At 47.2% G+C, this 25,775-nt stretch overlaps 2 protein-coding genes and 1 pseudogene across 8 annotated transcripts; 2 read left to right on the top strand and 1 right to left on the bottom strand.

Annotated features, from left to right (window-relative positions):
• The first annotated feature begins 4,219 nt into the window (after positions 1–4,219).
• Positions 4,220–10,177, top strand: LOC101707401 (uncharacterized). 4 transcript variants are annotated; one of them, XM_013065788.3, is made up of 6 exons: positions 4,220–4,325; positions 5,548–5,706; positions 6,633–6,761; positions 8,494–8,523; positions 9,362–9,523; positions 9,947–10,177. In XM_013065788.3, exons 2-6 carry the CDS (start codon positions 5,583–5,585, stop codon positions 10,036–10,038), a joined length of 537 nt encoding a protein of 178 aa, XP_012921242.1. In that variant the 5' UTR covers positions 4,220–4,325; positions 5,548–5,582; the 3' UTR covers positions 10,039–10,177. The 4 variants fall into 4 exon arrangements, with proteins under 4 accessions (XP_012921242.1, XP_012921246.1, XP_087051618.1 ...); XM_013065792.3 differs by having other exon boundaries at positions 4,247–4,330; XM_087195492.1 differs by lacking the exon at positions 4,220–4,325 and adding an exon at positions 4,523–4,541.
• A 2,744-nt stretch (positions 10,178–12,921) lies between these two features.
• Positions 12,922–14,475, bottom strand: LOC101709425 (inositol polyphosphate 1-phosphatase pseudogene; annotated as a pseudogene).
• Positions 14,476–15,127: 652 nt separating this feature from the next.
• Positions 15,128–24,794, top strand: LOC101707760 (uncharacterized). Of its 4 annotated transcripts, none has more exons than XM_013066760.3 (6): positions 15,128–15,277; positions 16,057–16,225; positions 19,078–19,209; positions 20,956–20,985; positions 21,831–21,992; positions 22,436–22,650. In XM_013066760.3, the coding sequence occupies exons 2-6, from the start codon at positions 16,102–16,104 to the stop codon at positions 22,525–22,527; spliced, it is 540 nt and encodes a 179-aa protein (XP_012922214.2). In that variant the 5' UTR covers positions 15,128–15,277; positions 16,057–16,101; the 3' UTR covers positions 22,528–22,650. The 4 variants fall into 4 exon arrangements, with proteins under 4 accessions (XP_012922214.2, XP_012922217.2, XP_004837111.2 ...); XM_013066763.3 differs by lacking the exon at positions 22,436–22,650 and adding an exon at positions 22,873–24,794 and having other exon boundaries at positions 15,140–15,277; XM_004837054.2 differs by having other exon boundaries at positions 15,160–15,277; positions 16,068–16,225.
• Positions 24,795–25,775: the final 981 nt, after the last annotated feature.

Raw genomic sequence — 25,775 nt, 5'->3', positions numbered from 1 at the left:
TTTTTTGTTGTTGTCCTTAAATTGTAGTTCTTCATATATTCTGAATATTAACCCCTTATCACAAATGTGATTTATAAACATATTTTTCCATGCTGTGAGTCACATTTTTACTCTGATGGCCACATCTTTTGATGCACAGAGATGCAATCTTGACCTCATGGTAGACTCAAACTTGAGTGAGTAAGTGGAAGTGTGGGCAGTTGGGAGAGATTGGGAAGGTACAGTCAGGGCGGGATTCCTGAAGGCTATATCAGATGGTAGGATCCTGAAAATTGGCCTGGATTCAGAATACAAATGGTCAGAAGCCCAAAGGAGCAAGTCATGGCCTCTATTTGTCCCTCAGGATGGGCGCATAGCTGGATGTGATTGTAGGGAGCCCAGCGAGGGAGCCCTGAAGGATGGGGGCCTTCACTTTTGAGCTCTAGCCTAGAGTGGCGGTTAGGCTTGCTGGAGCGAACAGAAAAATTTAAGCTATTCCACTACAAATAAAAACAGTATGCTTTTGTTTCTGAGAAAGCTATACCAACTATATTGGCTTTAAAGCTAAAAGCATAGCGTTTAGCCTTCACAAGGGGGTACCCTTCCTGATCAGGGGGATGACAGAGCTCTGGACTATTCTCCATCTATCTCTGAAATTCTCAGTAGATCAGGCTTCTCTGGAAACACAGAAGAGGCACTGAGGGTCAGCTGAGAGAGTCCTCCCCATTAAGGGAGGGCAGCTGCAGGGAATGCAGCAGGAAGCTGGCAGCAGATACAGTCATATCGGCTCTTTTTGTCTCTAGCCAGGGCTGCTGTAGCTGTGATCTATGGTAGGAGATGAGCTTCTGCTGGGTTGAGCTTGATGGACAGGAGATGGAAACCTAGAGGTGACAAGAACCTTAGCGTGCAGAAACAAAAACAAAGCCATTGAAAGTTCAGGCCTTAGCAGGTACCAAGACCTGGAGTTTAGTCTCAGCTTCTGCCAAGAACAGACCGTGTCACCTTGGTCCTTTGATCTGTCTGAGCCTGTGATTCCTGCCTTGGACCAGTGACATCCTTTTGGGGAGCTGTGGGAACAGCTATGCTGAGTTACGGCTCCTTCCTCAGAACAGCTTTCCATACCTAGCAGTCCATTCATTGAGCCCCCAGAATTTTGAGCTGTACTCTAACGCAGCGTCTTCCAATGTGGTGGCCAAAATTAAAGAAAAATAGGCTGTTTCTCTGTCACGTGAGAGACACATTTCACTTGTTAGTCATCATGGCTGCCATATTACACATTGCAGCCAAAGAACAGGCCCATCCTTGGAGGAAGTTCTATGAGTGCATGCTGTGGAGATCACAGGGAGCCCTGCAAGGCCCGACAGGAGTCCTCAAGGACACAGGGCGGAAGGTCCGCTCTGAGATCTGTTGGTCTTGTGCTTGAGGGAGCAAGTGTTTTTCCCCTATCAAAAGGGGAAGTATAAAGACCACTGTTGATTTCAATCTATTTATCTTACAGGAGGGAGGGCCAGGGATTTGGCTCAGTGGTTTCGCTGCCTGCTGCACAAGCGGAAGGATCTGAGTTCCATCCCCGGCACCAAAAAAAAGAGGGAAACTGAGGCACAATAGATAGGGGCAAGGAAGCCTCCCAAGGTATCCCAGGCATACACAGGCCTGGGTCCAGGTTCTCCTGGGAGCCGGTCCGCTCCCTTATTTCCATAACTACCAGCCTTCCTCTGCCCCAGGTCTCCAGCTACCTGTCCTGTTCGTCCAGGAATGCAGCAGCCCCCTCCTCAGCCTGTGCCCCAAATCTTCAAATATATTTTCAAAATTCTAAGTTTCTTCAGATCAGCCTAAATTACCTTTGAATCTGATAATCATCTCTCCTCCTCCTCATAGTGGTTTATTCTCATTTGTAGAAAAAAACTGCTAAAATTTGATACAGCCCATTCCAGGGTCCCCTTTTTTATAGTGGCAATAAAGGCCCATAACCAAAGAATGTACTATCCGTCTTAGCTTCTTTCCCATCACTGGGACAAATTATTCAACAGCCACAACTTAAAGGAGGAGTTCATTTGGGCTCATGGGTTCAGTCCATGAGTGGCTGGTTCGAAGGCAGCGTAGACACGGTAGAGGAAAGCTTTTCAACCTGGGCAGTGAGGTAGCAGAGAGAGAAGGGAGGAAACGGGCAAGCTGCACTTTCCAGGTCTGGCCCCTCCACTGTGGCTCACCTCCGACCAGGCTGTACCTCCCAACAGCACATTCAGCTATGAACTCATCAGTGGATGGACGTGACCCTGAGTGTAGCACCTCCACAATCCAGTCAGCTTCCACACACATGAGACTTCTGGGGGCCATATTAGGGCTAATCCATCACACTATTGTAACCATTTTTAAGTGTACAATCCAGTAATGCTAAATGTATTCATATTGTTATTAAAAGGATCTCCAGAATTTTTTCTTGCAGATCTGAAACTCTATACCCATTACTCAACAATATGCTTTACCTCCTTTCTTCCAGCCTCTGGTGTCCACCATTTATTCTCTCTTCTGTCTCTATGAATTTGGCTGTTCTAGGTACATCATATAAATTAAATCCTACAGTATGTGTCTTTTCAGACTAGTTTATTTCACTTATTATCATGTCCTCAAGGCCTATTCATGTCAGAGTTTGTGTCAGGATTTTCTTCTTTATATTCTTTATTTTCTTCCATTATATGGACAGACTGCTTTGCTTAAGCTTTCGTCAACCAGTGAACACTTGGGTTGCTTTTATCTCTTGGCAATTATGAATAGTGCTGCCATGCACATGGCTAGAAGGAAGGATTTTAAATATTTTTTGCTATAAAGCCATAGTAAATGTTTGAGATGATGGATATGTTTAACCCAATTTAACCATTACACAATGTATGCATGTATCAAAGCATCACACGTTACCCCATAAATATGTACAATCTTTATGTTTTTGGGTACCAGTTAAAATAAATTTAATTTAAATTTTAATAAAATAAAGGAGAAATCTGGGTGGGGTGGTACATGCCTGCAATCCCAGCACTCAGGAGGCTGAGGCAGGGCCAGTCTGGGCTACATAGTGAGTTCAAAGCAGCCTGAACTGCATATTGAGAACCTGTCTTAAAAAAAAAAACCAAAAAAAAAACAAAGAAAGAGGAGAAAAGATTAAAAGTTATTCAAAGAATGTCTGCAAATGCCAAAGAAGTAAGGGTTCTACTGGTAGCAGAAAAAACAACACTGCAGAGATTGATAGCAGAAGGAAAGGGAGGCAGTTTATTCTAACATCATTTTGTAATCTGCTTTAAATTTCTAAAAATTGAACATAACAAATTGTATGGTATAGCACCTTAATGCTCCATGTATGATCAATCCTTAATACGTATGGCTGGCAGATAATGCTATCTATGTATTAGTTTATATGTATATTTATCAAAAATCAATGCAGAAACAATTCAAAGATTCAATAATAAAGAGCATTATTTTTTCTGTTCAATGTGCAATTTAGTCTTAACAGATGCCATTAGAATATTTTGGATCCTTCTAGTGCTCTGTGAGTTATTATTTTGTGAGAACTTATTTTGGAAGGAGTATCATATACAAAATTATTCCATCCACTTTCACACTTGTAAATTGATGTTCTAATGTGGAAAATGATTTTATAAGAAGTTAATTTATTCTATCAATTTCTACAACTTCTCTAGTTTTTTGATACCCCCCTCTGAGAAAACATTTAATGTAATTATTTGGCAAGAATCACCCTCCCTCTTTCCCTCCCTCTCTCCGTACTCCCCCCTACCTTTCAGTTATAAAACAATGCCTACCCATTTTAACTTTGAACAGCAACTATTAAAAAAAAAAGATATTTAAAATTATGAAGTTTTGTCCTTTAGGAAGAAATTAAAGTCATTGATGTAATAAAAATAAATTTTAGAAAATATGAAATAAATATATCTACAATATATTTCAATACAATAATGATGCTTAAAAGTCATTAAATTCTGTTACTGATAAAAGAATTAAAATATGACAAGGCATCTTGTAGTAATGGACAATGATTAACACAGTGGGCAAATTTTGTTTCCACTATAATGAGATTTCCTCATCAACCAGAAAAAGGTGGAAGATATCCCTGGTTTTGGCTTCTGGATTTCATTTCCCTCTCAATCACAAAGTAAGGAAAAAATACCTTAAATTTCAGTTTCCTGAGAAAATGAAACTTATCTCATTGGTTGCAGGCACTCTTGGGTGTCTCCCTTCAGCCAGACAGAAGTTTCATAAGCATCTGGCTGGAAACCTTCTGCCCAAGACCTAACAGAGGTGTTGGTGCTGCATCCTCAGGAAGTCCTCTTCACTTGGTAAAGTGAGAGTGATGGGCATGGCTGCTCTTCTGTGGCCTCCAAGCTCCAATGGCAGTGTGGTCTGCATGCACCTCTGTACCGTCTTTCTGTTCTCATCAGGGCAACTGCAAGGGAAGGTGGGAGTTGGGAGGCATGGGCCTTGAGCTTCTGGACTCTGGGATTTGGGAACGATAATCTTGCCTGTGCCAGGTTTCCCTCAAGCCTGGAGGGTAGGTGAGTGTGAAGAAGGCACAGGGGAGAGGCAAGTGTTAGGAACAAAATCTTAGCCAGCGCAAGCTCCTTATTTGGAGCAGCTGGACCTGGCTGGGGTCTTGCATGCCACGGAGCCTTTGGACCTGGAGCAAATCCCATTCCCTCTCTTGCGGCTTGGCTGAAGGGTTCAAGGAGTGAGAAAAGAGTGGGAGATTAAGAAAGATATACAAAGAGACACAGGTATAGGTGGGCCCAGGTGGGGCTCTAACTCCTGATTCGAGGAAAAGACCCCAGGCAAATGGCTGCTTGTTTATTTATAGCAGTAGAGATAAGCGAAGTGCATGGGGAGGTAAAGGGCGGGTCTGTAAACGGAGCTGAGGTCTGCAGGACATCATGCTTGATGTTTCTCTGGCAAATAGGCAGGAAGAAAGATAAGCCTCTTTGTGGTCAGGCCTTGCTCCGCCCTGCCCTTTTGTCGCCTGTTCTCCTCCTATGGGCCCTGCCTCATCAGCAGGAGGAGGTGAGTTAGGCCTGGCCATAGTGATCTACAGTGCAGTGCTCCCAGCACTCTCTGAGCTGGACTCTGTTTCCACACCTATAAAATGAGGATAGGACCCCAGCTCTGACATTGCAGAGATGATAGAAAAGCAGAGACCTAGCACCTCAGCCAAGGTCCGTGCCTTGACAATGTTGTTGGTTCTTGTTTCCTAACTTTGGTATTTGCTCCAGCAGATTTAAGAGAGTCCCAGAAGTGTCTAGGGCATGAGCACTGGGATTTCCATGAAGAAGGAAGCAGCCATCTGAGGGAAATAAAATCCCCTCAGGCTCTGCGCAACCCCTAATGTGGGTCCTTTGGAAACCCCAACATCCACATCCCCCCTTCCCTCACCCCAAACCCCATTCCAGGCCCAGTGTCCGTCAGCTCAGAGCAGCTTCCCACCTACCCTGATGCCTTTCAAAATTTTCAGGGAAGTGGATGAGAACACGGTTCTAGCCTGTCTCCACCAAAGCACCACCCTTTTTGCAGGCTTGGCCCAAGTCGGGAAGCTTCACATCTTTGCCATGGAATTAGCTGGAGCGGGTGTGCTGGCCTCATCCCTGGGTGCCAAAATAACATCAGCACTGACCATGGCTCAAGTTGGTGGGGCAGCCACTGGTGCCTTCCTAGCTGGCCTCTCATCGCAGGGTGAGTGTTCCTGGGAAGGACAGTGCTGGGGGCGAGAGGGGACTTGGGGATGGCGCAGTCTTCCACTCGATGCTGCTTCCGGTTGTCCACCCTATGTTCCTGTTGTGAAGGTCCTGGGGGAGGCAAGACCCTGACCATGGCCTGAGATCCGAGTCCCCAAAGGCTCACACCTAGGTGCCCCTTAGGTCCCTTCCCTTCTGGACCTGGGCTTCCTCCTGCCTCGATTGAGGGGTCTGCAGCTGGGCCCTGCTCTCTCTCTCATGGCTCTCCTGTCTCCTGGATTCACCACTGACCGGAGTTTACTTCCTTTAGATTTTCACTTGAATGTCCCTTTGCCTGTGGGGCTCCTTTCCTACCAGTATGTCCTGGGGGATGTCTGCTCCAGGGCATTGGTTTTTAATGTTCTGTGTATTAGCCTCTTTCTTCATAGGTTTTTGCAGACCTCTTTCTGGTTTTATCATTTATCTACCTTTTTTTTTTTTTTTTTTTTTAAACGGGGGATCAAACTCAGGACCTTTTGCTTGTGAGGCGGGTGTGGTGCCACTGAGCTAAATCCCCAGCTCATTTATCTACCCTTATGTCCTCAGTTTCCCTCTATCAAAGTCAGCATTTCTCTTATAGGTAATGTGTGTTTGACCTGCATTTTGGCAGAATGAGTGTTGTTTGCATTTGGATGTGTTTTAGTTTACACACAGGATAGACTGCTGTATGTCTTATTCTACTGCTGTTTTTCACACTGACAACTCTGATCTTGAGAGCCCTCAGTGGCCTTAGGGGAGCTTCTAATCCTCACCTCTAACTGCTGCCAAATATGTGAAGACCCCAGGATTCTCCAACCTCCTCTAACACAAACACATTGCATTGAATGGAGGGACAGGACTGTGACCCTTGCCCTGATCTCTGACTCTGTCTGTGTGTCTCCCCAGGGTTCACTCTGGTATCCCAGGCTGCCCTGTGCCCTGCAGCATCTTCCCTGGGCTCTGCAGTGTCTGCTCTTGGGCTGAGCACCACCCTGCCAGAGTCTGCTGCTGTTGCTCTGGGAGCTTCAGTTGGAGGTAAGTGCCCCTGGCTGACAGACACTCCTTCCTGGGAACAGAAATCAGCAGGAACATTGTGTCCAGAGAGTCAGAACCAGAACCACACTCATCATTTCCTTCTGCTTGTCAGAAATGTAAACAGCACCTCAGTTTAAGATTAAGAAATTCATATGATTAAAATAACATTTTAATCATTTACATTTGATCAAGTATTTAGGTCTTAGTTCCTGTGGGTAGCACTTGACATTTATCAATTCCTTTAATTCTCCTAACCACCACAGAGGAAGGTAATATTGGTCCTTATTTACCAAGGAGAAACATTGATCAATGTCCTGCTGCCCTGGCAGGGAGGTGAGGGTATCCCTTCAGAGCATGGGATAGAAAATAAAACAAAAATGCAGAATTGTTCCAATCACAGAGGGCAGGGCATGGGGGCACGTATGGCACATCGTGCACAGCCCAGAAGAGCCAGCCCCATATCCCACCCATGACCACCAGTGAGCCCGGCAGGCTGTCAGACAGCCCCCATATCCTCAGGCTTTGTGTGTACCTGCCTGCCAAGAGAGTCAAGCACTAAATGCCTTTGAAACAGGTTTGAAACAGATTCTTGTTTCCTGAGTCCAGGGTCCATGCCCCATCCACATGTCCCTTCTGGCCACACAACCTTGGGAGTCTGGCACCTGTGTCTACTTCCTCCCTGGAGCCCAGGACTCTCCCTGAGAGCTGGCTAAGCCTGTTGCACTTGATGCTGTTTTGAGAACTTCTGGTCCTACTGACCACGAAGAGTGCAGTTCAGACCCTTATAGCTAGCTGCTGGAGATCAGGACCTTGGCCTCAAATACACCAGAGGCTCATGGTGTTGGAGATACAGCTCCATACAAACCCAAAATGGCCCGGGGCTGTGAGTTCTCCAATCACAGAGGCACAAGGATGAATTCTGGTTGGGAGAAGGCAATGTGCTGGCCTCCATGAGTCTGGTGCCCTTTCCTCCAAGCATGGCTCTCAAGTAGCATGAATAGCATTCCAGATTCAACAGTGCTTGCCCTGGCTTCCAGCAGGCAGGCAGTGCAGAATGAGGAGCGACTCTGTCATTGCATGCACTGTTCTCCCAGGAGCTCCCACTGACAAACACTGACCCTGGGTCGCAGGAACTTCCAGCCCTGTTCAGGAAGCTCGACACCCATCCTTGTGGCCTCTCTCTGTCCCAGTTAAACCCAGGACCCTCAATTCCAGAGCCAGGTGTCCTATGTTCATTGAGAAGGGCCATGACAGTGGCATGCCTTCCTAGCCACATCCAGAGGATTTTTGTTTCGTTCTGTGTATGAACCAAACTTGGTTTGGTAGACAGTGAGTGAACGAAAGGTAACTTCAGATTTCCAAAGAAGAAAGCCCAGTCAGTCAGCCAAGTAGCCCGCAGGCAGGTGAACAAAGAACAAACAAAACCTATATTAGGTGTTGAATTTTCTGGAACCAGGACCCTAAACCCCTATCTTTAGATCTCTGGCCCAGGGCAGGTAATTCACTCAGGACAGGTCCATGTCTCCCCAGCATCTAGGTGGAGTTACATGGAGGATCAATTCCTCCCCTTCTGAGGAAGTCCCCTTCTCAGAGAGACTCAGGGAGAGCAGGCAGGGTCATTCCTTCCTGGGAACCCACCCCGAGGCAGCCCCTATTCTTGGTGGGCGGTTGGCTTGGAGTGGGGAGCAGAGGGCAATGTGGATCCCCTCACAGAATGTTCTTTTGGTTTCAGCCAAGGTTGCTGTAGCTGTAGCCGGAGGAGGTAAGTCTCTGCAGGGAAAGGGTTCAAGTCCTTCCTGGGGTGGCACAAAGAGATCAGAGGAGCAGCCATGATGTCCTTGCCCAGGATTCTCTGGAGCCTCAGGAGGGGCTGGAGGGAGGAGCAGGAAGGAGGGAGAGGGCAGGAAAGGAGGGACCGGAAACCACTGAAGATAAGAAATAGGGAGGTGGCTGCAAGGAACAAGTGTACTGTGCAGGCGAGGTGTCAGTGTCCTCCACCGGGCCCATGTCCCCAGTGCAGAGCATCTCTGTGACCCTGGCATGTCTTTGAAGTCCCCTGGGCTCCTGTTCCCTTCCTTGAAAAACAGGCCAGTGATGCCTGTGCAAGGTTCCCCAGGGAGTGTGCAGCTTGAGTTGGAACAGCAGAGTTGCATCACAGGGATGCCCTGGGCCCCGCCACCCTGGGTCTGGTGGCTTTCTATGTGCTTCTGGAGATTCAGGGAACCCAAGCTGCCACCTGCTGCAGCTCTGAACTGTTCTTTGTTCACACTGTTTCAGGCCAGACTTGCTTCTGTGAAAACAAAGCTTAGGAACCTGTCCCTTGTCCCATCATTGCACTTAGGCCTGGACAAGTGACTGCCTCAAAGAAGCTCTTGCAAGCAGTCAGAGCCTAGATCAGGACCTTGATGCAGGGGACCCCCGCCCTTCCTTTCACTTTCCCCGCCTGGCCCTGCTCTCTGCTGATCACTGCTGACCATGCCTGTGGTCCTCCCTGAGCTCAGAGCCCATCTCCTTCTCCAGACCTAGTGAGGACCCCAGGCTTGACCCAGTGTGGGCCTCCCTTGCCCTGAGCCCAGCCCCACCAGCTCCTTTCCCCACAGGACTGGCTGTGGTGGGCGCACCCATGGTGCTGAGTGCTATGGGCTTCACCGGGGCAGGAATCACTGCCTCGTCCCTGGCAGCCAAGATGATGTCAGTCACTGCCATTGCCAATGGTGGCGGGGTGCCCGCAGGGAGCCTGGTGGCCACTCTGCAGTCAGTGGGTGAGTATCCAGGAGGGGACTGCAGGGGAGGGGGGAGGGGGTGAAAGCCCCATGCCCTTGCACTCTGGCTCTGTCACCCCCCCCATGTCTTGGGGTTTCTCTAGGGACGGGACTAAGGCAGGGAGGAGTCCGGCTAGGCATGCCAGGTTCAGGCTGGGATACATGGGGCATCTTCTCCATCCTTGCAGATGGAGCAGATTCAGCTGCTTCCTTGCAGAGGGAGGCGGCTTCCAGCTGGATTCTCCACTGGAGATCATTGCTGGCTCGCCCTCAGAGAGAGATCCCAGGGTTTCAGGAAACAGAGGGTGTGCTGGGGGCCCCTGTGTCTCAGCCCCTCCACCTCCACCCCAGGGGCTGTCTCGAACCAGCACTTCCGTCTGCCTCTCCAGCTTATATGACTCTGCTCACCCTGTTTCTTCCCAGGGGCAACTGGACTCTCTCTGTTTTCTAAAGCCTCCCTGGGTACCATTGCATCGGTTGGGACAGCCCTTGTGACCACAGCAGTGAGCCTCTAATAGCTCCAGGCCCCTGCCTGTAGAGGAGAAGGCCACAGGAGCAGAGACTGGTGTACCGCAGCTGGGCTGACCAGTCCCGAGGGCTCTACAAATGCTACACCCTTAGGGAAAACAAGGAATAAAATGAGTTATTACAGTCCTTATCTGTGCACTTCCTTCCTGTTGTAGTTTGCTTGGGAAGGGCCAAAGCTGGGCAGTGACCTCTTGATAATCAAGGGTATGTTAGGTTCAGTTTTCTCCCACCACATGATCACAGAGTGACATTTCATTGGCCTGTGCTGAGCTGGAATGAATCTAAAGTGATGACAAACTGTCCCCTGCCCTGCCACTGACTCTGTATGTAACTCTGGGCAGGTCACCTCTTCGCTGGACTTAGGTTTATCACTCTGAAAATGGGGAACTGAAACAAAGGAGTCCGTAGGAGTAGGGGGTATGGTGGGGTGAGGTGGTGGAAGGCATCCTACTTGGAGCCATTTACTTCCAAGCCAGAGTATTGACTCCTTCTTTGTGCACTTACAAGCCAGCTATGTACCCAGTGGTGTTTTCTCTAATGGCTCAGAAGTATCACTGGCTTGTCCCAAAGTTAAAGTTCATTCCAGAACTCAGGCTTCCCTGCCAACAACAATTTGTTGAGGTAACTCTGACCCTTGTGCTTCATAGCCCTGCTTCTTAAAGCTTTTCCCCTCTGAGAATAAGGATGTATCAGTTAGGTTTCTGTTGCTGGGATTAAATACCTGACACCCACAATTTAAAGGAGGTGGCTTATTTGACTCATGCTTCATAAAGTTCAGTTCATGGTTTGTCGGCATCAAGGAAGGAACATCATGGTGGAAGGATATGGTGGGGGAAAAGGTGCTTATCTTATGGTACCCAGGAGGCAGAAAGGCCAGGAAAGAGCCAAAGAGGAAGAGCCCAGGGACCACACAGAACACTTAAGGTCATGCCTCCATAACCCACCCAGTATACCCAGAAGTTTCCATTACTAATCTTCTAAGCACCATACAAGCCAATCAAGTTAAGAATCAAGATTAGCCATCTATCACATTTAGCTGTGATGTTTCTACTTGCCTGGGTCCCATTCGGGACCCCTCCTGCCTCTCCAGGGCTATCCTATCAATAAATATCTTCCTACTCTTAAACTCCGTTGTTCCTAGAATTCATTCTTCCATTTTTTTTCATTCTTCCATTTTAGAGAATATGAACTCAGCATATCAGACATCTAACAGGTTGAGAGATGTAATATTTTCATGTTTCATCTCCTGTATCACTGCTAGTAGGTAACTATTTTAAGGAAATTTCAGTCTACTGAAGAGTCATCTGCACTGCTGCATTTACTGCAGCACTATTCATATTAGCCATTGTCTTAGTTACCTTCTTGTTGCTGGGACAAAATAACTGACTCCCACAGGTTAAAGGTTAAAGGAGGACAGATTTATTTTGGCTCACAGTTTGTAGAAATTTCAGTCCATAGTCAGTTGGCTCCAAAGCAGGGTGGCACAGGAGATAGACATAGCAGAGTTGGGAAACAGTCCATGGTAGGGCAGGCATGAAGCAGAGAGCCACCAAAGGAGATATATATATTTTCTCCTTCCAGGCCACATCCACAGTGATATTACCTCTTCCCACCAGGCTTCACCTCCCAGCATCATACCCAGCTACAAACCCATCACAGACTAATCTAATGTCATGCACCTGTGTTTCAATCATTTCCAAAAGCGCCACCTATGAGCACAAGGGGCTTTGAGAGAACATCTAGATATAAACCATAACAGCTCATGAAACAAAAACAAATTAATTATCCATCAATTGATGAATGGATAAAGTGGTACATTTACACACTGGTACACTGTTCAGCCATAAAAATGAATGAAATCTGGTCATTTGTTCCACTTTGGATGGAACTGGAGATGCTTATATGAAGTGAAATAAACCCAGGAGAGAAAGGCAAGGATGCATCGTCCCACTCACATGTGGAATAGAAGAAAGTTGATCTCTTAGAAGTTGAGGGTGATGCTGGGTCTCAGAGACTGGCAGAGTAGGGAGGGTGAGATCACATGATCATCGGCCCTAAGTTATAGTTAGGCAGAAGTAACGAGTTGTTAGGTGCTATTGCACAGTAAGGTGACTACAGATAGCAATAAAATACTGTACACTTCAAAAAGCTGGAAGAAAAGATCTTGAATATTTTTCCCATAAAGCAATGAAAAATATTTGAGGTGATGGATGTGCTTAACCTGATTTAAACATTATACAGTATATACATAAATCAAAACATCAAATGATACCCCATAAATTTGTACAATCTTTATGTTTTTAGGTATCAGTTAAAACAAATGTAATTTCAATTGCAATAAAAGAGAAGAGAAATTTAAAAGTTATTTAAAGAGACAGATATCTACAAATGCCAAAGAAATGAAGGTTGTTAATGGTGAAAGAAAATAACAATGGAAAGATTTATAGCAGAAGAAAGATATGCCCTTTGATCTGAGTTTATAATCTGCCTGGGAATTTTTTTAATTGAACATAAAAAATTGCATTTTATGACACTTTAGTGCCCTACGTGCAGTCCATTCTTAACAAATAAGACTGTCAGACGTTGCTATCTATACTTTATACTAATTCATTATGCACACTTACCCCAAACCCAGGCAGAAACAACTCAAAATTTCAATAATTAAGAGATTTTTTTTCTGTTCAGTGTGCAATTTAATCTTTTTTTGAAGTGCTTCAAGCAACATTAGCAGTACAATATTTACTGTAAGAATATCATTCTTAATTGCTGCGTAAATGTCATTAAGTTACCAAAATTAACCTCATGAACACAAAGTGGAAAAATGCTCCTCAAAAGAGGAAGGTATGCATTAACCACCAATAGGACAACACTATCTTCAAAAGATAGAGATAATGGGGGGCCGAGGATTTAGCTCAGTGGTGCTGCCACCTGCTTCGCAAGCGCAAGGTCCCGAGTTTGATCCCTGGTACCAAAAAAAAACCAAGATAGAGATAATGGGAAACAGTCCGGTTGGTGTGTACATTGAGGTCAGAGCCCTTCTACGTCTGTGACTCCAAAGATGCAAGATTTTGGAGGAGGCAGCTCAGGAAGGTCTCCAGCCACTTCCTGGACCTGTATGCAGTCTTCCCTTGTTGGCCCAGCAATGACCCCAGTGGCTCCAGTGTTTTCCTCGTGGTACAGGAGCTCTGGCAGACTCAGCCCTGCTCCTGCACTTCTTTCTAGGCATTCTTTCATCCCCACGATCCCCCCACCCATGGCCCTCAGGATGGCGTGCACAGCACAGGTGTCCCCCTTGAAGGTGGTGTCTTCCAAAAGGTTCTAAACATCCACAAGGCCTTGGACCACACAAAGGCTCTTGTAACCAGCCCCAGCTGCCCAGAAGGTGCTGTCTCCACACACCCATGACAGCACGGCTTTGATGGTCTCCTTTTCACTTGTACTAATGACAGCGGAGAAAGGGTGGGGGGATTTTCCCTCAGAGCTGGCGCTTGCAGGCTGGGGTTCGCTGCTGTTTTTAGAGATGGTGGGCTGGAGTGAATGGATGTTGGTCCTCATGTAAGAAAGGCCCCAGTAGCACTCTCCTTTCCACCTGAGTGTGTTTAGGTCTTGTGACACAGTAGGTTGGTTGATGACTCCCATCAGAGGCACCCCTGTCTGTATGTCATAGACACAAATTAAAATGGTGACACACTGACGGCTGCAGGGGAAAATTCCTTGGTTGGCTTTAACATCAGCAGAAACTTTAACGCACCGATAGGTTGAATCTATGGGATCCACCCAAATTCCCAGAATGTCCTTTGGAATGCTGGTGTCTACAGAGTCCAGAGCCGGGTCTCCGAAGGCAACATCCCGATGAACAACCTTGGCCAGCGCTTCAGGTGCTGATCTGTTGCCACTGAGGACTCTGCTAAGAAGCTCTGTGGTTTTTCCTCTGTTGAGCACAGTTGTATGGTAATCTTTTCCCCCAAATCATTAGTAAACTCATTAGATTCTTCTCCAAAAATGTTTTTTTCCAAGCCTGGAAACTTGTTCTCCATGTTCTGTTTTATAACTTCCTGTACGAGCACATCAGCCAGGGTCTGAAATCCACGGCGAACTTCTTGTTCTTCTCTCCTTCCTTCTTCTCTTCGATGAGCAGGTGGAAGAGGGCTTCCTGCTGCCTGCACGCCTGGGTGATGTTGGCAGCTTTCTCAGAGACTTGCAGCAGCTCCCGGAGGATCTCGGACATTGCTGAACTTCGCTTTTCAGCGGTGCCCACAAAAGCAGCACCTGCCCTGTGAGCCATCAGAGAATCCTCCTCCTCCTCCTGGCCCGGACGCCAGGGGGTCCTGTCTCAGGGGGCCGTGTTGCAATTTAATCTTAACAAACACCTTCAGGATGTTTTGGATCCTTTATTGATATAGTGCTCTGTGAGTTTTAGTTATTATGAAGCAATATTATTAGTAAACTTATTTATCTGCTCTTACATTAGAAAACAGATGTTGTAAGAATGTGGAGCATGATTTCACAAAAATTAATTTGTTCTATCAACTTCCACAACTTCTCCAGTTTTTTGACACTACCTACCCCCCTGAAAATTTAATATAATTTACCTGGCAAGAATCAATCTCTTTCTCTCTCCCCACCTTTCAGTTACAAAGCAACAGGATACCGATTTTTAATCTTGAATAGGAACTGTAGAAACAAAGAAGAAGAAGGGGAAGGGGAAGGGGAGGGGAGGGGAGGGGAGGGGAGGAGAAGGACAAGGAGGAGTAGGAAATACGAAAGAAAACAGAAAAGAGAAAGAAAACAAAGGAAGAAGAAGGCTTTGAAAAATCTGAAGTGTGAGCCCCTCATGAAGACTGTCATTTATGTCAATAAAATACAAAACAAAACAAAAACCCAAAAATCTCTAAACTCTGGAAATGGTTCTATAATGTATTTCAAACACAATAACGATCCTTCAAAGTCATTATGAAATAACATTGATATAAAATAATTATACAAAGATGACCAAGCATTTTATAGCAAATGACAACAATTGATACAGTAGCCAAATCCAGTTTCCACAATAACCAGATTTTCCAGTGAGCCAGAAAGAGAGGCTGGGGTTGGTTTCCATTTCCTGGGAAAAGGAAACCTACCTCTTTGGTCACCTGGGTGGCACCCTGTGTTGGGAAAACACTTCTGCTGGTTGAAGCCGGAAGAGCAGGGCAAGGCCCCCTTCACTGCAACCCTCAAACTCAGGTGGGTGGGCAATATCCTTACTGTGTGTCTGCCGCTGGGATTTGTTTTTCTGTCCTCAGGGCAGCTGCAAGGGAAGCTGGGGGTTGGGAGGGATGGGTCTTGAGCCCCTGGACTCCGGGCTTTGGGAGCAGTGTGCTCGTCTGCCTTTCCCGCAAGCCTGGGTGTGGATGAGTGTGAAGAGGGCACGGGGAGAATCACAGTAAATGTCAGGAGGAACAAAATCAGAGCCATTGGAAGTTCACCTTATTTGGAAGCAGCTGGACCTGGCTGAGGTCTTGCTTTGGTAGGGAGCCTTCCAACCTGGAGCAAATCCCATACCCTTTCTGAGCTGGACTCTGTTTCCTTATCTATATAGTGGGGTAGGACTCCAGCTCGCTGACATTCAGGGGAGATGATGGACAAGCAGGCACCCATAGCACCTTACTGCGTTATGTCTTTGGACAATGGCACTGATTCTGGTTTCTTCATTTTGGGGGTTTCAGTTGCACATGCGGATTTAAGTGAGTCCCAGAAGCATCTAAGATGTGGATCCTGGGGTTTTTAGGAGGAAGGAAGCAGCCAACAGAGGGAAATACATCCCTGGAGCCCACCCCAACCCCTAATATGAGTTCTTTGGGAACCTCAGCATCTGCATCCCCCCCTTCCTTCACACCAGGCCCCATTCAAGGCCCAGTGTCCACTAGTCAGCTCAGGGCAGGCTCCCATCCGCCCTGGTCCCCTAAAGTTTTTTAGGACAGTAGGCAAGAATCCAGTTCCGTGGCCTCATGTTTCCACAATAGCTTTTTCACAGGTTCGCCTGGAATTGGGAAACTTCACGCTGCACCATGCCATTAGCTGGAGCAGACATGCTGGCCTCTTTCCTGGCCTCCAAGGTAACATCAACAATGGCCATGGCCAAAGTTGGCGGAGAGGCCACTGGTACTTTCCTAGCTGGCCTCTCATCGAAGGGTAAGTGTTCTGGGTCGGTAGGGGGCCCTGTCCGGGGGAGGGGGGTGTGCAGAGGCTTGGCCCTGTGGCTGCCCTGGTCTCCTGGGTGCCTCCAGGTGTCCACTCTGCATTCTCGCTGCCAAGGACCCCAGGGAGGCAGGACCCTGTCTGTGAGCCTGAAGTTTGGGTCCCCAGGTTCTCAGACCCAGGTGGTCAGTAAATCCCCTCCCCTCTAAACCTGAGCCTCCTGCGTAGACTGAGAGGTCTGCAGAAGCCTCTTACTGGCCTCCTTTTCAGTCACAGCTAGAGGAGGAAGTGGTTTGGCCCACAGCTGTCATGCCCCTCCCCCTGGTTTCTCTTTGCTCCCCTTTGGTGCCGGAATGAACTGAAACAGTTTGCCTCAGTGTCCAGCTGTCCCCCTTAAGTTTATTTTAAAGCTGCTCTCCCTCTCTCTGAGGGGAGGTGGGCTAGGCTGTCAGCCTTTGTGTCCCTATTTTGCTCCTTCTGTTACTTTTGGGTTCCGAAGAGATTTCTTTCCAGGTTCTTGGTGTTCTGAACACAGAGTTGGACCAATCACATGGAAAAGAATTCACTTTTATTGACAGTGGAAAAGAAACACTCTGTAGAGTAAGGGGGGGGCAGGGAATAGACTCACAGGGCTCTCGAGGAATAATGGCAGGGCTCTTTGGTATATGGAATTCCTAGGTTACTTCTTCCCCATGTGAACAAGGCATTTGAGAGGGTTGCCCTATCAGAAACTCAACTGGCCTTATGTCAGACTTAAACTGTTCTATCAAGGGCCCACTAGCAGTAAGCAAAGAATTGAAAGTGGCAGTTTTCTCATTGGTCCCGCATACAAGGTTGGGGCCTGCATAGTCATTTGGGATTCTGTTCTGTGCGTGTGCTCTGGGTCTCTGTGCCCGACAGGCTCTTCTGAGTTTAAGTGATTTCCCTCCACACTAATCTACCTCACTCCAGCTCCAGACTCTGCAGCCTCTTTGAAGAAGCAGAGGAGAAACCCCTGCACTTCTAGGGTGCAGAAATCAGTGAGGAATCTGAGCCCATGATCCCCAAACCCCCATGAGCTGGGATTAACTCAGCTAGTCCTCCTGGGGATTCCTCAGTTTTACCCCCACTATTTCTGTGGGGACACTGCAGCTGTCAATCAAGCCGCCGTGTCTCTGCTGTTCAGCAGAACAGCTACCATGACAGTTATGGCTGACCTGGATGCCCCTCCCCACTCTGGGCGGTGTCTTCCCTGACTGCAGTGGGCTTGAGCTTTACATACGCACTAGATGTACACAGGACACACCAATAAAATTCAAACAAATTTACCTGATTGAAATAAATTGAATCACAAAATAGAAAAAAAAAGAAAAAAGAAAAGTGTCAAGGCTAAAGCCCATACAAAGATCCTGTTTTCAATAAAAATTTCAATTTCAGAATTTTATACACCTTAAAAAGATTAATTAGGCCCGGGGATTTAGCGTAGTGTCACCACGCCTGCCTCACAAGTGCAAGGTCCTGAGTTTGATCTCCAGTACTAGAAAAAAAAAGATTAATTAAACTATTTTGCCTTCTTGAAATTTCATGAGGAAGGAAAAATTCAAAATCTTGATAAATTATTTTCAGTTCTGACACGGAAAATGCAATACATTGTTAAGAGTAAATGAAGTATTTAAACATTTAAATTTCCCTTATTAGATTTCAAAAATGTTACTATACAATTAAAATTATTATAATAATTTTTAAAAATATGCAGTAGAATTGAATTTGGACCAATCAGTAGGCTCCAGTCAGAAAGCTTGAGTTTAGACCAATTTGGATCAATCACCGGCTAGAATTTGGGCCAGTCAGTAGGGTTGAATTCAGACCAGTCACAGGCCAGCTGCTGCTGTATAAGCAACTCTCCTCTAACATTTCCAGGGTTAGTCTAGGTCTTGTTAAAGTAAAGCCTTGTAAATCTTCTCTCTTGTTGTATGGGCTCAAAAATTCTCATAAATCTCAGAATTCTTACCCTGAGTAGTGTGGACAGAGATACTACTTTTAAAAGAGCTGTAAACACTAAGAGTTGTAGTGCTGAAGAGCTCCAGAGTCCAATAGCTGAGGACAAAGTTGGCCTACAGTGCCTGGCATTAACTGGCAGTGCCTGGCAGTGCCTGGCAGTGGCAGAGATCTCAACCAGCAGGGAAGAGCAGCAGCATCGGGGCTCAAATCCAGGGATGGGTCCATTGGTACCCAAAGCTGAGAACCACCAGCAAGACTGCACTTTGCCAATTCATGGTTTCTAACTGAATCAGACAAAAGAATCTTCCATTGAATGGCAACAAGGCTTTCCAGTTTTTCCTGCTCAATCTCCAAGCCAGACCGTTGATTTTTAACAACATTCTGCACTTCAGGACTCTTTCTTCATCCATTTTTGCAGGCATCCTCTCTATTCTTATTCACCTCTTCTCATCAATCCTTACATATCAATTTCTCTCCACCAAAGCCAGCATTTCTCACATACTTAGTGTGTGTGTGTGTGTGTGTGTGTGTCTCACCTGCATTTTGGCAGAATGGGTGTTGTTTGCATTTGCATGTGTTTTAGTTTACACCCAGAATAGCCTGTTGTACATTTCATTCTACTGCTGTTTTTCATACTGACAACTCTGACCTTGAGATCCCTCAGTGGCCTTAGGGGAGTTTTAATCCTGACATGTAATTGCAACCAAGTGGGTCTCTTGCATGCAACCACACGCCTCTACCTTTCTGTCTCTCGGGGTGGATGCCCACAGGTTCTCCAACCTGCACTAAAGTGAACTGATGATGTTGAATGGGGGAGACAAGTCTGTGACCCCCATCCTGACCACTCACCCTCTGTACCTCCTTAGGGGTCAGTCTGGTATCCCAGGCTGCCAGTCCTGCAGCGACTGTCCTTGAGCCCTGGCTGGAGACACTGAATGCTGCTGGCATCCTGCAGGTGTCCTCTGATGCTCTGGCCGGGGCTGCTTCCTCCATTGGACGTAAGTGGTCCTGAGTAACAGACACCTCGCTTTGGGCTTCCCATTCAACATGGAGAAGTCTGACAAGAGTGTCAGGGCCAGGGTCACACCCACCATTCTTTTCTGCTTGTTTGAAATTCAGACGAAATCTTGGACTATGATTAAGAATTCTGCATGATTATAATACAGTAACAAGATCATTTACATTTGATCAAGTATTTAGGTCTTAGTTCCTGTGGGTAGCACTTGACATTTATCAATTCCTTTACTTCTTCTAACCATCACAGAGGAAGGTAATATTGTCCCTTATTTACCAAGGAGGAACATTGATCAATGCCCTGCTGCCCTGGGCGGGGAGGTGGGGGGATGCTCCTGAGCCTGGGACAGGAAGTGAAGCAGGAATGCAGAGCTGTTCCCACTACAGCTGCAGGTGGGGTTGGGAGGAAGCCTCAGGGCAAAGTAGGTTCTGCACAGACCAGAAGACTCAGCCCTGCATCCATCTCAGCACGACCAGTGAGCTCAGCAGGCCAGACAGCCCCCATTTCCTGTGGGCTTTCTGTATGCCAGCCCCAGCTGCCAACCAGCCTGGCATTCCCTTCCTGCCTGCCAAGAGAATTAGCAGCAAATGCCTTTGAAACAGGTTCTTGTTTCCTGAGGGTCCACGCCCCATCCCCATGTACCCTTTGGACACTCACTGTTGGTCCTCAGGCACCTGTGTCTACTTCCTCCTCTGTGGAGTCCAGGACTCTCCCCGAGAGCTGGCTAAGCCTGCTGCACTTCATACTATTTTTGGAACCTCTGGTCCCTCTAGCCCCAAAGAGTACAGTTCAGGCCCCTAAAACTGTAGGAGACTGGGCCCTGGACTAATGCAAGGGCACATGGTGTTGGGGATCTAGTCCCACACATTTCTAAATATGCCCCCAGGCTATGAGTACTGGAGTTACGGAGGAGCGAGGATGAATTCTGGTTGGGAGAATCCAGAGACTTCCTGGAGAAGGCAATGTGCTGGTCTCCATGAGTCTCCCATCCTTTCCTCCAAGCATGGCCCCTGGGTAGCATGAGCAGTATTCTGGATCCAGCCGTGCTCACCCTGGCTTCCAGCAGGCAGGAAGTGCAGAAAGGAGCTCATCTCCCCGTCCTCAGGTGCTCTGCTGTCCTAGGAGCTCCTTCAGTGTCCTGTAACCCCACTGACAAACAGTGACCCTGGGTCACTGGAACTCCCTGTGCTCTCCAGGGAGCTAGACAGGCCTCTTCCCGTCCCAGTTAAACCCGGAGTCCCTCAGTTACAGTGCCAAGAGTCCTGTGTTCATCAAGAAGGGACATTGCAGTAATAATTTCGCTGTTTCTTTGAACAAAACCTGGCTTGGGAAAGAGAGATGGGTAAAAGGTAACTTCTGATTTTCCCACAAAATTCCCAGTCAACCAGCCAAGCAGCTTGCAGGGAGATGAACAAAGAACAAACAAAACCTGTATTAGGTGGATGAATTTTCTGGATTCAGAACCCCAAAGCCCTGTCTCCAGATCCTTCTGGCTTAGGGCAGGTAATTCACTCAAGACAAATTTGAGTCTCCACAGAGTCTTAAGTGGAGTTGGATGGAGGATCCACTCCAACTATTCCTATTCTCAGTGACTCAGGGAGGGACAGGCAGGGGTCATTCCTTCCTTGGAGCCTACCCCAGGGAACCCCACCAACCACTGGGTGGTTGGCTTGGAGTGGGGAGCAGAGGGCAATGTGGATCCCCTCACAGAATGTTCTTTTGGTTTCAGCCAAGGTTGCTGTAGCTGTAGCCGGAGGAGGTAAGTCTCTGCAGGGAAAGGGTTCAAGTCCTTCCTGGGGTGGCACAAAGAGACCAGAGGAGCAGCCATGATGTCCTTGCCCAGGATTCTCTGGAGCCTCAGGAGGGGCTGGAGGGAGGAGCAGGAAGGAGGGAGAGGGCAGGAAAGGAGGGACCGGAAACCACTGAAGATAAGAAATAGGGAGGTGGCTGCAAGGAACAAGTGTACTGTGCAGGCGAGGTGTCAGTGTCCTCCACCGGGCCCATGTCCCCAGTGCAGAGCATCTCTGTGACCCTGGCATGTCTTTGAAGTCCCCTGGGCTCCTGTTCCCTTCCTTGAAAAACAGGCCAGTGATGCCTGTGCAAGGTTCCCCAGGGAGTGTGCAGCTTGAGTTGGAACAGCAGAGTTGCATCACAGGGATGCCCTGGGCCCCGCCACCCTGGGTCTGGTGGCTTTCTATGTGCTTCTGGAGATTCAGGGAACCCAAGCTGCCACGTGCTGCAGCTCTGAACTGGTCCTTGCTTACACTGTCAGGGGCCAGACTTGCTTTCATCAAAACAAAGCTCACAAACCAGTGAATGTCACAGCCTCGAAACAAGGCAGACACTAAGGCTTGGACAAGCAACTTTCACAAAAAAGTACCTTCTGGCAATCAGAGCCTGGCTCAGGATCCTGTCCCCCAGGACTCCCACCCTTACCTCCACTTTCCCACCGGGCCCTGCTCCCAGGCTGGCCCCTACTGGCCATGGCCATGGTCTCCCCAGGCTCAGAGCCCACCTCTTTCCCCCTATCCTGTGAGGACCCCAGCCCTGACCATGTGGGGGTCCCTTGCCCTGAACCCAGCCCACCAGCTGCTCTCCCCACAGGGCTGGCTGTGGTGGCTGTGCCCATGGTGCTGAGTGCTGTGGGCTTCACCGGGGCAGGAATCACTGCCTCGTCCCTGGCAGCCAAGATGATGTCAGTCACTGCCATTGCCAACGGAGGCGGGGTGCCCGCGGGGAGCCTGGTGGCCACTCTGCAGTCAGTGGGTGAGTATCCAGGAGGGGACTGCTGTGGAGGAAGGGAAGGAACACTGAGGCCACATCTCAGCCCTGCGCCCTGGGGCTCCGCACCTGTGTCATCCTTCAGGTCTGGGTTTTTCCAGGGATGGGAGTAAGGCAGGGAGGAGCCCGGCCAGTCACGCCAGGTTCAGGCTGGGCTGCACGGGGCATCTCCTTTGTTCCGGGGGATGGAGCTGACTGAACAGGTTTTGCCTCCTTCCCTACACAATGAAGGAGCTTCCAGCTGCATTCTCCACTTGAGTTTGCCTCATCCCACAATGGAGATCCTAGGGGTCTGGGAATAGAGGAGATGCTGTGGGGCCCCCGGGACTTGGGCCCTCAGGAGGGCTGCTGGTGTCTGAACTGACGCTTCTGTCCCTCAGAGGTCTCCTGGTCTGCCCAACTCTGCTCACTTTTTGTTTTTCCCCCAGGGGCGGCCGGACTCTCTACGTCCTCTAATATCATCATAGGCTCCCTTGGGTCTGCTAGTTCTTTTCTCATAGCTCGTGTAACGGGTCTCTAACAGCTCCAGCCCCAATCCCTGCGGAGAACAGGACCATGGGAGTGGAGCAACCAGTCCTGATGGGACAAGGTGCCAAGTGCTGCACCCCTAGGGAAAATAAGAAATAAAACTGAGTTACTGCTACTCTGCCTGGAGCTGTTCCATTCTGCACGCAGTTTTTCAGGAAAGGCCAAGGCTAGGAAAGGAGCTGTCTGATAATGGGGGTGTATAGGAGGCTCAGTTCCTTCTCCCAACTTATTTTGACAGAGGGATATGGTATTGGTGCGTACTGAGCTGAAATGAATCTAAAAGTGAAGACAGAGGCTGACTTGCCCTGCCACTGACTCGTTACATAACTCTGTGCAGGTCACCTCCTCCCTGCTTGGAGCCAACCCATCATGTGCTGAAACTCTGAAACCTTGAGCCAAATAAGCCTTCACTCCTTCAAGTTGTGGTTGTCACATATTTGGTCCCAGCAACAAGAAAGGTGACTAATACTCCACACCATCACGGTATTAGATTAGATTCTGTTATGGTTTGTGTTCAGATGGCTCCCTAAAGCCTCATGCGGATGAGGTAGGACTTTCTTTTTCAGAGGTAGTTGAATCTGGAGTGTGTGATGCTGGGGTTAAGGGTGTGTGATTACTAAATCACTAGGAATAAGTGATTAGTTTGGCACTGCCCTAATCCCAGGAACCTGAATAAGATAAAAGGGGCAGAAAGAAGCTGTTAAACCTCTCTTGTTACCTTTTCTGCTTTGTGTGCACCATGTTGTTTCCCCTCTGCAATGCATGTTTGCCATCCCAGCCTCAGAGCCAGCCAATTATGGACTGAACCCTCTATGAACTGTAAGCCAAGCAAACCCCTTCCCTTTTAACTTTGAGTGTCGGGTATTTTGTCCCAGTAACAAGAGAAAAGTAACTAACAGATTCTAATGAAAAGCAACGCTTTCTTGTATTTAACTCATCTCAGAAATCTTCAACTCCACTCTTCTCTTAAAAAGCCTGAATGTCTACAGGCAGTGCTCAAGTCTCTTTGAATCTGATAATCATCCTTGCCCTCCTCTTAGTGTCTCAGTCCCACTTGCAGAAGGAAGAGCTCCAAAATGAAAGTGTCTTTCCATACCCCACCTTTTTATTGTAGCAAAACCAGCTCATAATCCAAAATTTACCATCTTCCCTATGTTTAAGTGTACAAATCATTGCTGTTGGGCATGTTCACATTTTTATGTAAAGAATCTCCAGAAGTTTTTTCTTGCAAATCTGAAGCACTCTACTCATTAAGCAACAACACCCTTTCTTCCTTTCTCCCAGTCTCTGGTGTCTGCCATCCCCTTCTCCTTCTCTATGAATTTGACTACTCCAGATACCTTCTACAAGTGAAATCCTACAGTATGTCTTTTTGTGACTAATGTAGCTCACTTTGTATCATGTTCTCAGGGTCATTCGTGTCACTGCATGTGTCAGAATTTCTTCCTTTTTAAGGCTTAGTACTATCTCATTGTATGAATCGACCACATTTTGCAAATGCAGTTGTCTATCAGTGGACATTTGTGTCACTCCCACCTCCTGACAGTTGTGAGAAGTGCTGCCGTGCACGTGGGTATCTCTTTAAAACCCCGTGTCTTTGTCTACTGAGGCTGCTGTAACAAAATCCCACAGGCTGGGTAGCTTACAACCAACAGAATTATATTTTCTCAGCATTCGGAAGACGGGAAGTCCTGATGAAGATGCAGGCAGAGTCATTGTCTAAATTGGTTCACAGAAGGTGCTTTTTCTTCTCACACAGAGAAAGAAGGTGGCTCTCTGGGGCCTCTTTTAGGGGAGGAATCTTTCCATTCTTTAGGGATATACTCTCATGATTTCATAACCTCTGAAGTCTCATCACCTCATTCTACCACCTAAAGATTAGGCCTTTAGAAACTGACTTCAAGAGGACATAAATATTTAGACCAAGCACCCTGCTTTCAATTCTTTGGGTATTCACCCAGATGTGGGATGGCTGGATCATGTGGTAGTTCTATTTGTAACATTTTAGAAATGTGCATACTGCTTTCCCTAGTGGTTATGCCATTGTTTAATCCCACTAACCCTGCATGTGGTTACAGTTTCTCCATATGAAGCCCAACACTTATTACAGTAGCTGTCCTAATGGGTGCGAGGCGGCATGTCAGTGTGGTTTGATTGGCACTTCCCGAATTAGTGATGTTAAACATCTTTCTTTATACTTGTTCATCATGTGTACACCTTCTTTGGAGAAATGACTATTGAAGTCCTTTTTCAATTTTTAATGTGCCTTATTTGATTTTGTTGTGATTGAGTTGTAGCTGTTCTTTGCGTGATCTGGATATTAACTCTTTGTCAGACGTATGCTTTGGATGTGTCTTCTCCACTCTGTAGGTTGCTTTTCATTGTGTTGATTGTGTCCTGTGATGCACAAATGCATTAAGCTCCTTGAAGACACATTTCTGTATTTTTGCTTTTGATGCCTGTTGTTTTGGTGCCATATCCAACAAAACTTCGCAAACCTAGTGTCAGGAATGATTTCTTCTATTTTTTTGGCTTGTTTTATAGTTTGGTGTCTCATCCAGAAGTCTTTAGTTCTCCATGCCTTGTAAAGTTATTTATATCAGTAGAAGACAGAAGATAGAGAGATATATAGATATCTCCAAAGAAAACACTTTATGTAGTGCGATTGTTTGTATTTCATTTCAGTTCTAGAGGTTGAACCCAGGGGATTCTTCCACAGACCCACAACGCCATACTTCTTGTTTTTTTATTTTGAGGCAAGGTCTTGCGAAGTTGCCTAGGCTGATCTGTAAGTGTGACCCTCTTGCCTCAGACTTCTTAGTAGCTGAGCTTCATAGCTTGTACCATTGCACCTGGCTTTGCATATGGATTTATATTCACAAAGTTTTCTTTTACCTAATACATACTTTTCTGCAGCTGGCCTTTTTCTAGTCTATAGGTCCATTCCATTATTTTTAATTTGTGCCTTACTTTTCACAGTAATAATATACCATATTTTAGACAGCCATTTCTCTATTTTACTAGTGCCTATGTAGCTGGATGACAGAGAATCATTCTTTATCCTGTAGAAATTTCAGTGTAAACCACAAATGTGAGAATAGCTGGAGACAGTGACCCTCACTTTGAAAGAAAGCTGCTGGGCATGCTCCTGTGGCATCTGCTGCTAGATAGTGTAGCAAGTCTGGGACTTTCAACCTCTGTCAGCTACTTGTAGCCTGTGTAGGGAGGAAAGATGCTTGA

This window comes from Heterocephalus glaber, unplaced genomic scaffold (assembly GCF_053883595.1).
Source record: "Heterocephalus glaber isolate CG9 unplaced genomic scaffold, H.glaber_assembly_v1.0 deba00001608, whole genome shotgun sequence".
Taxonomy (NCBI): Eukaryota; Metazoa; Chordata; class Mammalia; order Rodentia; family Bathyergidae; genus Heterocephalus; species Heterocephalus glaber.
Note: the sequence above shows the minus strand (reverse complement) of the source record. Positions and strands in the feature narration are given on the sequence as shown.